At 41.0% G+C, this 12381-nt stretch overlaps 1 protein-coding gene across 1 annotated transcript in view; it reads left to right on the top strand.

Annotated features, from left to right (window-relative positions):
• Window positions 1-6143: 6143 nt before the first annotated feature.
• aqr (aquarius intron-binding spliceosomal factor) overlaps window positions 6144-12381 on the top strand; it is a 41862-nt gene continuing 35624 nt past the window's right edge. The window contains exons 1-13 of the mRNA XM_026339307.1: window positions 6144-6264; window positions 6660-6764; window positions 7135-7191; window positions 7556-7596; window positions 7699-7734; window positions 7844-7964; window positions 8139-8279; window positions 8809-8877; window positions 9040-9140; window positions 9257-9333; window positions 10073-10137; window positions 12000-12116; window positions 12239-12352. Of these exons, the coding sequence (XP_026195092.1) occupies window positions 6690-6764; window positions 7135-7191; window positions 7556-7596; window positions 7699-7734; window positions 7844-7964; window positions 8139-8279; window positions 8809-8877; window positions 9040-9140; window positions 9257-9333; window positions 10073-10137; window positions 12000-12116; window positions 12239-12352 (1014 nt within the window). The 5' untranslated portion in view covers window positions 6144-6264; window positions 6660-6689. The remainder of the gene's footprint in view (window positions 6265-6659; window positions 6765-7134; window positions 7192-7555; window positions 7597-7698; window positions 7735-7843; window positions 7965-8138; window positions 8280-8808; window positions 8878-9039; window positions 9141-9256; window positions 9334-10072; window positions 10138-11999; window positions 12117-12238; window positions 12353-12381) is intronic.

The raw sequence follows: 12381 nt of genomic DNA, 5'->3' as shown, positions 1-12381 counted from the left end.
ATAAAGATATTTATCCAAAATGCTTTCTCTGTCAGTTTTTTTTAAAATCTGTTTAAATATAAGTTTCATCTTTCTTATTAACAACCAGTAACAACAGCAACCACTTGTTGATCGCACTGTAAATTCTACATTCTGCTTTTCAGATTGTTTGGTTTCATGGACACAAGCAAAGCCACATGTATAACATCACACCCTTGTCATAGTCAATGTGATGCCCTGTGGCAAACGCATTTCTTTGTGTGCTTACCACTGTGTTTCCACAAAATGAATAAAGACAGGGTGACATTTAATTCCTCATGTGTTTGGTCAAATGTACATTTTCTACCAAGCCTGACCTGCAACCACTCTGCAAACAAACTAGCTGTTGTGGCGAACATTGTCCTTTGTGTGCAGGGTACCAGCCCGCGGCCCTTGTCACTGTGGCCTTGCACATGGACTTTAACTGTGTTTTTCTTCCTCCGGGCTAACCAGGCTGATGTGTGGGACTCTCTTTCCCCGTTGGAGTGAGCTACAGTAGGAGAGCTCGGCTCAGGAGCGGCCTCGCTGCACAAGACGCCTACTGAACATTGCGGTTTGTTTGCCTCAGTGACTGTGGTTTTGTTTGTTTTCATGTTGGAATCCTTTTATTTCATTATGTGTCGTTTTCCTCCCCTGCACGCTGTATTGTGAAAGTCTGTCTTTATGGTCACAGCACGGACTTAATGAAACTTGCTCTGTCTGCTGAACTGGCAAACCATCTGCAGGTTATTGAGTGGTGTCTGCTGCTCTCTTGTGGTCAACATAAACAGTGCAATTTAAAAGTGCAGTACTCATCAAGGGGATCATCAAGTTAGTGCAGTTACTTAAGGCAGAAGAAAATATTAAATACATCTCTAAACATTTCACATCGGCATACAGTGCAAACAGCTTCAGTGATTTAAAAAAAAAAAGCCTAAACATTAGGAAATATTAAACAAAAATAATAATTGGGAGGAATTATCACAATACATCATAGACAATACAATATGCCCTAATATTTAGGGCATATTTACCTCTAATACTGTTGAAAAGCGTCTGTGTAATACACTCTCTGTGTAATGATAATTACAAGTATTACTTGTTAGTAATACATTCTGATATTTGTAAGATATTATACATAACAGTGTTATACATATAGCTTTACCAAAAATGTAACTGGTATATGTCATAAATAAAAAAATATATATCACTACAATAACACAGCTGTCACGGACAGGAACCGGAAGTCTTTGTTTCTTCACGTACATTTTTAAGGAACGTACGTGCTTGTTGCTCGAAGTTGCCGCCGACCGTGCATGTTGCTCACATTGAATCGTTTGCAACAAGGATCAGGTGAAACCGTACAGACCATGAGTGCAACACATCGTCAACAGATAATAAAAACATTAGCTAAAAATGCGATTTCAAATGAAGTGCGTACTTTTGAGGTGTACGCCAGACAAAGCTGGAGTTGTTAGCTAGTTCCGACTAATGTTATTGCTACAAATGTTAGTATGTTGTTACCGACTTTATCACATTCCTGTGTTATTAACCAGTAATACTGGTTATGTATTCAGTTTTTCAAAAAGAAAGGCTCGAGAAAGATCATTTTAATATAAATTGTTGGGCTTTAATATTGATGTAATATAATTACTGTTGGTATTTGTCAGGTCAGACATAATGGCCAGAAGCTCTTTACCTCTTCACCATAAATCTGTGAGGAAACCTTAACACAGTCCATCAGATAAACTACAGGATGGCATTTTTTAAAAATAATCCCCCAACCAAGAAACATTCTGAACACACATTATTCAACAACTCCATCAGTTGTGCGTTCCTCTGTGGCTTCTCGACCAGCATGGAAATAAGAAATTATGATTCAAAAAAACAGTTCTTTCTTTCTGTGAGACTGGAAATTCATCAGAACACACGTGTAAATGACGGCTCAGTGACTCAGAAATTCAGTGCATCAGGATTTCTGTATTCAAAAACCCTCAATGGCTACATCTGCAAAGTCTGCTCAAAGTCATTTACTTCATTTTAGATTTACTCACAGCAAACCAATACAGTTTGAGAGGGGCAGAGAGTCGGGCCAGATCTTGTCAAAAACTAAATTCAAAGGTGCAATTAGACTCACGAGAACTGAGGTCCAGTGAAAGCAAAATTATGCTGAAACACCAATGTGCTAAATTTTCCAAAACATGTTCACAATCCAAATTGCAACTGCATTTTCTTATTCATACAGGGCAGAAACCATATTCATGTGCAATCTGCTGGAAAACCCATCCATCCATCCATTTTCTTCCGCTTATCCGGGGCCGGGTCGCGGGGGGAGCAGCTTTAGCAGAGATGCCCAGACTTCCCTCTCCCTAGACACCTCCTCCAGCTCTTCCGGGGGGACACCGAGGCGTTCCCAGGCCAGCCGAGAGACATAGTCCCTCCAGCGTGTCCTGGGTCTTCCCCGGGGCCTCCTCCCGGTGGGACAGGACCGGAAAACCTCCCCTACGAGGCGTCCCGGGGGCATCCGAAACAGATGCCCAAGCCACCTCAACTGGCCCCTCTCGATGCAGAGGAGCAGCGGCTCTACTCCGAGCTCCTCCCGGGTGACTGAGCTCCTCACCCTATCTCTAAGGGTGCGCCCAGCCACTCTGCGGAGGAAACTCATTTCGGCCGCTTGTATCCGCGACCTTGTCCTTTCGGTCATGACCCAAAGCTCATGACCATAGGTGAGGGTAGGAACGTAGACTGACCGGTAAATCGAGAGCTTTGCCTTTCGGCTCAGCTCCTTTTTCACCACGACGGACCGGTACACCGACCGCATTACTGCTGCCGATGCACCAATCCGTCTGTCAATCTCACGCTCCCTATTTCCCTCACTCGTGAACAAGACCCCAAGATACTTAAACTCCTCCACTTGAGGGAGGATCTCCCCCCCAACCTGGAGGGTGCAAGCCACCTTTTTCCGGTTGAGAACCATGGCCTCGGACTTGGAGGTGCTGATTCTCATCCCAGCCCCTTCACACTCGGCTGCAAACCGCCCCAGTGCCTGCTGGAGGTCCCGGTCTGATGAAGCCAACAGGACAACATCATCTGCAAAAAGCAGAGATGAAATCCTGTGATTCCCAAACCGGATTCCCTCCGACCCCTGGCTGCGCCTAGAAATCCTGTCCATAAAGGTAATGAACAGGATCGGTGACAAAGGGCAGCCCTGTCGGAGTCCAACATGCACCGGGAACAAGTCTGACTTACTACCGGCAATGCGAACCAAGCTCCTACTCCGGTCATACAAGGACCGAATGGCCCTTAACAAAGGGTCCCGAATCCCGTATTCCCGGAGTACCCCCCACAGGATGCCACGAGGGACACGGTCAAACGCCTTCTCCAAGTCTACAAAACACATGTAGACTGGATGGGCGAACTCCCATGAACCCTCGAGCACCCTAGCGAGAGTATGGAGCTGGTCCAGTGTTCCACGGCCAGGACGAAAACCGCATTGTTCCTCCTGGATCCGAGGTTCGACTAGCGGCCTAACTCTCCTCTCCAGCACTCTGGAATAGACTTTCCCAGGGAGGCTGAGGAGTGTGATCCCCCTATAGTTGGAACACACCCTCCGGTCCCCCTTTTTAAAAAGAGGAACCACCACCCCGGTCTGCCAGTCCAGAGGTACTGTCCCCGATCTCCACGCGATGCTGCAAAGGCGTGTCAGCCAAGACAGCCCTACAACATCCAGAGACTTAAGGTACTCGGGGCGAATTTCATCCACCCCTGGTGCCTTGCCACCGAGGAGCTTACTGACTACCTCGGTGACTTCGACCAGGGAAATGGACGAATCAACCTCCGAGTCCCCAGCCTCTGCTTCCTCAACAGAAGCCGTGTCAACGGGGTTGAGGAGATCCTCAAAGTATTCCTTCCACCGTCCTACAACGTCCCCAGTCGAAGTCAGCAACTCCCCACCTCCACTGTAAACAGTGTTGGCGGGAAACTGCTTTCCCCTTCTGAGGCGCCGGACGGTTTGCCAGAATTTCCTTGAGGCAGACCGATAGTCCTCCTCCATGGCCTCGCCGAACTTTTCCCAGGTCCGAGTTTTTGCCTCTGCGACCGCGCGGGCTGCGGCACGTTTGGCCTGCCGATACCCATCAGCTGCATCAGGAGTCCCACAGGCCAACCAGGCCTGATAAGACTCCTTCTTCAGCTTGACGGCTTCCCTTACTTCCGGTGTCCACCACCGGGTTCGGGGATTGCCGCCACGACAGGCACCAGAGACCCTACGGCCACAGCTCCGAACAGCCGCATTGACAATGGAGGTGGAAAACATGGTCCACTCGGACTCAATGTCTCCAGACTCCCTCGGGACCTGATTGTAGCTCTCCCGGAGGTGGGAGTTGAAGACCTCTCTGACAGAGGGTTCCACCAGACGTTCCCAACAGACCCTCACAATACGTTTGGGTCTGCCAGGTCTATCCCGCTCCCGAGCGGGATAGACCTGCTGGAAAACCTTTAGACAAAAGGTACACTTGAAATTAAATTTAAATATAGTGTATAAATGTTCCCTTTCTTCATCCAGTGCACTCTCTAACGAGAGTCAAACCTCAGTTCTACAGCCTCACTCATAAATTCAGCAACCTGCCAGTCATCACTCTCCTGTGAATTAATCAGTGGAACTTAAGTTACAATTTAAAATTAGTGTAAATCCTGTGCAACACCTGCACAAAAATTCAATTACATTGGATGCAGTCATTAAATTAAACTTGGACTTGTGAAACTTGGATCAAACCTCTTCTATAGCAATTGTTCAAAATAATGATGAGAGAGACCTCAAAAGATAATTAGGTTTTGCTCATGAAAGACGTTTCTAAAGTGAAACGTCCGTATGTAAAAAGGTCACATACTGTTAAATCAATGCAAAATCCAAGCAACATCCAACACAGGTGCTCCCAGTGTTTCAAGTGTTTTCAGGGTGCCTCTCAATTACACAGGCATGAGATGTTACACACAGGCTTGAAACCATTTACGTGTCCTACATGTGGGAAAGCTTTTAGGAAAACCTCAGATATGAAAGGCCATTGCAAGGAGAAACTATCTAATCCAGAGAATCAACAGGAGGATGTCAGAAAACTACTTTACCCAAAGATCACTGTTTGTATCCCAACACAGGAAAAGTCTGTGAACACAGACAATACACATTCGGTTTATGATGGAGCTGTTAGTAATAGAGAAGGTGTGCTGTTCTGTACAGGGACTAAGATATCTGTAACTGAAGAGAGGAATCTTAAGTCAAACACTACAACTGATACTTGTAAAAAAAAAAGAAAACATGTTGTGCTGCATAAGAACTTTCCTACTTCATACAAAGGCACTTGGAAAGCTATAAATTTCCCTGTGAACTTGCATAAAACCTGATAACTTCACCTTTGTCACATTAGTATGACAATAATGTGCATAATGTTAAATTACCATGTAAGCATAGAGTAATTATGGCTATTTCAGACAGCCACAAGCTGCTCAGTGATGTGAACATGTTGATTCTGTGGTTGGGAATCAAATCCAGACAGATTTGCCAGATGATTACTGGTGTGAACCACTCATTGTGTTTGATTATCACAAGTGCACAGATTTAAGAGCAAAAATGATCAAAAGCAACATATTTGTTCAATCAAAGGCCATTTAGAGGTGACATTGGTGGAAAAACTTTCACACAGACTTCACATGTCAGAACACACAGACTAACTCTTTTAAAATCAAAATGTTTCTCTGTCGTATTTAGGTTTTTGAATGTGTAAAATTCTGTTTACAATAATTAATTACAGTATACTGTATATACTGCATGTGACTAAAATATGTAATATAAAGAATTATGTAGACTTAAAGATATTTTATGATATTATCCTATTTAATAAATTGTCCTTGTTTTTCATTTGTCAGTCTTGTTAAATTGATTCAAGCTGCACATTAAATCCAGTTTTCAAAAATATGTAGTATATCTAGTATATCTAAAATAGCACTGTGGTAGTACTTCACCTGAAACATTTTTTCTTTGATTATTTTAAATGTGAATTTTCCCAACTATTCACACTCAATAGAAAGGTGTAGTTATTTATTTTGGGTAATACGAGACGGAAAGGTATGTATGGTGTTTCACCGGGGAGCGATTTTAGGGACGTACTCATTCAGGAAGTTAGTCGCATACAGCGCGTTTTGGTTGTGTACATGCTGAACAGCTCGTCAACCGCCTAAAAGCACTTAACTTATGCTGAAATAAATATAAAGGTTAGTGGATTTTCTTTATTTTTGTTGTCAAACGACATCATACTAGCAGTGTAGGTATCATTAGAAGTGAATTGAGCCAGCTGTTCTCTTTTTAGTGTTGCCTATTAGCTTAGCTTATTACCTTGAATAGTTAAACGGCTAATGTAAACGATGATCGTAGTTTACAATATATGTTTTTAACAATATAAAGTCACTTTGTGGATTGGGCCGATATTCTGGTCATTATCACAAACACGTGAATACTTATTTAGCACATAGTCTAACTTGACACATTTAACCTAGCTTAGCTAGCTTTTTAAAGTCACAGATTCAGTGTAAGGAGCCCTGTTCAGAGCATGTTCAAGCTACAGCACATTTTAAAACCTATGCTATATTTTGTACTCCTTTTCTCACAGTCGCTGTTATAAAAGCTTGAGACGAGCACCATGGAGAAAGAAACCCCCGCTAAAAAGGCAGCAGCACCGTCTGTGTCTCAGATAAATGCAGAGTTTGTCACACAGGTAATCGTACGCAACGTTTCCTGACAGAAACAGCAGGAAGTTTTGGATGTGTTCCTGGAGGAACCTTGATGAGTCTGTTAAGTGACTATAATTTTTGTAGTTGCAGAAAACATTGACTCTTTATTATCCTGTCTTGTCCTGCTACATATAAAAGTAGTTTAAGGAGTCAGAGAATATACCTGTGACAGAGGGATTGTGAATTTGTGCGGTCACTAGATAGTTTTATGTTTGGTATTAAAGCAGCCAAGCATCCAACCCAGAGAACAATATGTCACTTGTTGAACTTCAAGGTTTTCTGACTATATGTCATTCAACACTCAATGTTCATGTTGTTGTTTCTTACTGTTGTTTTTCTACTTTCTTGTTTCAGTTGGCTAATAAATATTGGGCTCCTCATGCAAAAAATAAATTACCCTTTGACCCTAAGGTGAGTTATACATGTTACTGCATCTGCATACAGAGATGTACTGTTATGTATTTTTACTACTTTAATGTGTAAGTGGCATCCTGATTTAGTATTATTTTGATATGTATTTATTCTTTTTTGTTTGTTTGTTTTTTTGCTGTGAACCATCACTCTTTTTCAGGAAAGCCATTTTTACATTTACACAATTACATGTGGGTTGGTTCTCAACATAATGCATTAACTATTTAGTTTCATACAGTAAAATTAGTGCTACTTTTAACCTACATGTAACACTTAGCACTAACACACATTATACTTTAGAATTGAGATGATGATCCTTGCCTTCATCCCTAAAAATTGTAACCTATTTACTGTATTAATTTAGGTGATGGAAGACGTTTACGACCAAGAGATTCTCAAGTCCAAGTAAGTCAGTCAAGTACTTTCATGTGAATGTTTTTTTCTTATTCAACAAACACGTTTTACAACTTTATTTTGTTAATTTGTCTTCTTTCCTTATGTTTTCAGATTTGCCATCAGAAAAATTATGCTGCTTGAGTTCAGGTGGAATATTTCACTTTTTGTTATCTCCTCTGTTTATCCACAAAAATAAATATCCTATGATGAATAAATGCTCATTAATTAATATAATGATAAATTAATAATCTTTCAGCCAGTACCTTGAGAACTACCTGTGGGTGAACTACACTCCTGAGGTGTCCAGCAATGCCTACATCATGTCCATTTGCTGTATTGTCAATGAGAAGTTCAGAGAAAACGTGCCAGCTTGGGAGGTAAAAAATTATCTTATCTTGTAGCACTTATCTGAGTTAAGACTAATTGTCATCAACAACTGTGTTGATGAGGAGACTTACTACACAAGTTTAAACATTCATTGACCACCTTGACAATTGGCATTCCAACTAAGTGCTTTCTACAATACTTTTTTGTTGTATGGTGTCTATCAGGTGTTCAAGAAGCAGCCCAGTCATTTTCCATTCTTCTTCAAATGTGTGATGGAAGCTGTGCTGGCAGGCGAGGAGGCTGGCTTTACTCTGAAGGAACAAACTGTTCTGCTGGTCTTCTTAGACCACTGCTTTAACAGTCTGGTGTGTATATCCATAATAAGACTAACCCTGTGTATAGATGTGGATTTGGAAACATGGTTTTTGTAATAACAGCAGGGCTCCATAGATTTCCCCAAGGGGATCAGTGAATACATAATTTAAAACTTGTATTGATTATCACCCTGAAGATTATGAGTTGTTGTAGTTGTTAACTCTAAATATGACTGAAGAGTTTTCCTTAGGTTTTTAATGGCAACTGAAAAATATCTTTCTGTTGATGATAAATGTGGAAATGAGAGTAGTTAGCCATATGGTCCACTAGATGGCAGTAGTAGACTAGGCAGCACAGCTTGGATCACCTATATCTGCATTAAACCACTGAGAGGTTCTGCAGATGTCTCACTTTAAAATCTGCTGTGATAGCCTGCTGCACTTTGATTGCATCCTATAAAGGCCTCTAAATATTTTAGTTGCAGACTTTTATTATGGGCTGAAGTGTAATAAAAATCTGTCATGCACAGTATATTTTGACAACTCCCTCTCTCTGTCTCTCTGTGCACCTATGTCCCAGGAGGTAGATTTGATCAGAGAACAGGCGCAGCAGCTCATCTCGTTGCCAATGTGGATGTGCCTCCTTCCAGTAAGACGTCAACCTGTTACTCTAATTAAGTATTTCTGGTGGTTATTGTCACACCAAGTAATAATGGTGCTTGATAATTTAATAGGAAATAATTGCCAATTGCTATGACATAATCCTTAGACAAAATGGAGTAGTTACTGATTTTTCTTCTCATATTTGCAGTCGAGACTCCAACTGGAGCTGAGGAAAGTTCCAAAGCTGCAGAAGTTCTGGAATCTAATCAAGAAGAAATTTGACAACATGGATGCTAACACAATGGAGCAGTAATGCTATTTTTCTTGCTTGAATGTTCAGATTTTTATAGACAGAATAATAAGCAAATAATTAAGAGCTAGTTTCAGAGCTCTTCCTGATTTAGTGTTTTTTGTGTCTTCCCCAGGGCAAAAAAAGAGAGGACCTTCCTTTCGGCTCTTATTAAAAAGTTTCTCGGAGTCCTTATGTCAGTTTCACCATCAGGTAAACAAGAATACTTTATTTCCCTTGGTATCTTACAGTGCTCAGCAACAATAATGGCTATTAAATATTGGCTTTATTTAACTAACAAGGATAATGATTTCGATCGTGTGCTCTCTTTACCTTTCCTAGCTTGATTAATGTATTCACAATATTACATCACTATTAGAGTTCCATTCCTTCCACCTTTTCTTTCTGAGTTGTGCAGCTGCCGAAGGAGCATGTGGTCCAGTTGCCATACAGCCACCGGCACTGATTACTATGTTGTAATGCAGACAGACACAAAGGCCCCCTACCTGAATGCTAAAAACAGACCATGTGTATTTGTGTGTTTAGGTAGAATTTAAACCTGACAGATTAGATTACAATCCAAATCCCAGCAGGATCCACATCACTCTACTTCTAACGGTTGCTGCATGGCTCAACTCAAATGCACACGCACTTACATGCACACACAAACATGCTTAATGAGGACTGAGGTCCCAGCATGCTGCTGTGCTGGCCATGCAGTATTTCATAGTTAGACTCCCACACAGCATGGCACCTTGGTGTTGTCCACATGCATTTGCTGTCCTCAGATCCCAGATGATGACTACACCTCCTTTGTGCTGCTACATCGTACTTATCTTTTAAGCTTTCTGTGTTTACATAGTAAGCTTTGCTTGCCTATCATATTGCAGTTGTCATTGACAGCATGAAGTAAAGAGCTAACCTCTATGATTTCCTTCTTCCTTTTCCGCAGGTCCTGTATCCATGGATAAAGTACATTACTGTGAAAGATTCATTGAACTCATGATTGATTTGGAGGTAAGACAAATCTCTCTAATCCAGAGTCTTATGATTGCCTCATTTGAAAGCTACAATGAAAGATGATGTGCTCAGGTTTAACTATTCACTCATTTCCACTGTGTATGTTCACTACAAGAGTGTAAGTTTGTTTGGGTATCTTTGGTGTCCTTATGAACAAGGGAGTGTAAGCATCGGTCTACAGAGCTCATTTTTCTTTTTGTCCTTCACCTTTATAGCAAACTCAGGTAGACAGTGGATAAATGTTCAGGCTCAGCTTTGCCCAATGTATCCCTCCCATTGCTGTCTGCAAAGCTATGCAATATTTGAAACAGTACTCATATTAACTGTGATTATTTCTTTCTGGAATAATTATTGTGTTTGGAGAAACAACTGACCGTGTTAGTTTTGTAGTGTACTGTGTGTATTGTATTATCTCAATTTAAATGAACAACAAGCAGGGTTGTCTTTGCAGTGAAATATGATCTTGCATTATGCAAGTTAGGTTTAGGAACATCCAGTGCAGTGTAAGTAGAGCTGCTTCTTTATTGCAGCTCTTGGGTTTTTGTTTTCAGTATTTTTGCTGGATTTTTTTTTTCAGCAGCAGCTTTATATCCTCCTATCTGTTTATCATATTAATCTCATTTCAAAAAACCTTCCAACAAACCCAAATGAAGAAACTGAGATTCTGTTGAGTACCAATTCTCAAATTGGAGAATATAATGAAAGAAATAATTAAGCAAAAATAAAACTCGACATAATGTTTGACAGAGACAACCTTGCCAATAAGGTCGACTGTCTGGAGCGAACATGCAATTCTACATTAGACCATCCCTGCTGCTGCCTGTGCACATCTCCTGTTACTAGTGGGGGAGCTCAATAGATCTCATCTGGCTGTTTGCTGACAGGCTGGCCTTTCTGTTCCGGGCAACCGGCTACTGGCCGGCCAGCTTACCTTCTCTTGAGACATCTTATGTCCTTCAGCACTATCCTTTTACAAAACCTCAGTTGCCTGAAATCCATACTTCCCCTTTCAACTTGAATTTAATGCAGGGAAAAATTTGCTTGCTGTCAGGACTGTGCTGAGATTAAAGATAGCTTTACATAGAGGTATTTGGTACCTTCTGCATGTTGAAGAGCAGATTTCAGTGAATAAAATGATATTTCGTTTTGTTAGTGTGTTGTGCTTTGGTATTCCCTTTCATATTCAGTTTCACAGAGCTGTTTTTGTCTAGGCAGTTCTTTTCTTAAGCCTTGATACTGTGATAGATTGATCTTTTTTTTTTTCTGTGTTCAGTCACTTTTCGCTCTTACTGTCAGTTAATCAACACGTTGAGTATTACTTTGTTATAGTCCTACCAAAGCTGCTCTGTTATCTTATTTTGACAGGTGTTCTCTGCTTTCACCTTCATGTTATATTCCTGTACAAGCAGATAAATAATCGCTATAGAAGTTGCCAGAAGTTTTCCCCCCGTCTTCTTCACTTATCACTGTCACTTTGCCTCTGCCTTACCTCTCTCGTATGTTTCAAAACAACTTAAGACAAGAAAAGACAATGAATCAATATGATGTATTAACCATTTGGGTCCACATGCTGGGAAATGTGGTTGTTGTTGAGCCAATTGATGTTTTTAAACATTGAGAAATTGTGATGTATACAACACTAAGGTCTACCTACAATATATAGTTCTTTAATGGAAAGCAATCACAAACATCTCTTATAATTCTTTTAGTTACCTTCTGATTGTTAAAATATAATTTACTGTCCCATGTTTCCTTTGTTAACCAAATGCATGAATGATCATTCATCATTCATTAGCCATTTTGGCCACACGTGTAAGAATTTAATCCAGTGCTATAAACCTTGTGTCCTGTGCGTATAGGCCCTGCTTCCCACCAGGCGATGGTTTAATACAGTGTTGGATAATTCTCACTTGGTGGTCAGCTGCCACCTGTCCAGCCTCACCCAGAGAGAGAAGGAAGGACACCTCTTCTGCCAGGTATAGCACACAAGAAAATATTTGCATGTATAGTACACCTGAATTGATCATATACATGCATATTGAGATTTCCTTTGTGTGTGGAACACAGTGAATTACTATTAATTGTTTTGTCTCTTTAGTTGTTGGACATGCTGAAGTTCTACACTGGTTTTGAAATCGGTGACCAGACAGGAAACGCTCTTACGCAGAAAGAAATGACTACATTGCACTATGACCGAATCACCTCCCTGCAGGTAAAGATACACAGCGGGAATATAATGTT

This window comes from Anabas testudineus, chromosome 22, assembly GCF_900324465.2.
Source record: "Anabas testudineus chromosome 22, fAnaTes1.2, whole genome shotgun sequence".
Classification (NCBI taxonomy): domain Eukaryota; kingdom Metazoa; phylum Chordata; class Actinopteri; order Anabantiformes; family Anabantidae; genus Anabas; species Anabas testudineus.
Note: the sequence above shows the minus strand (reverse complement) of the source record. Positions and strands in the feature narration are given on the sequence as shown.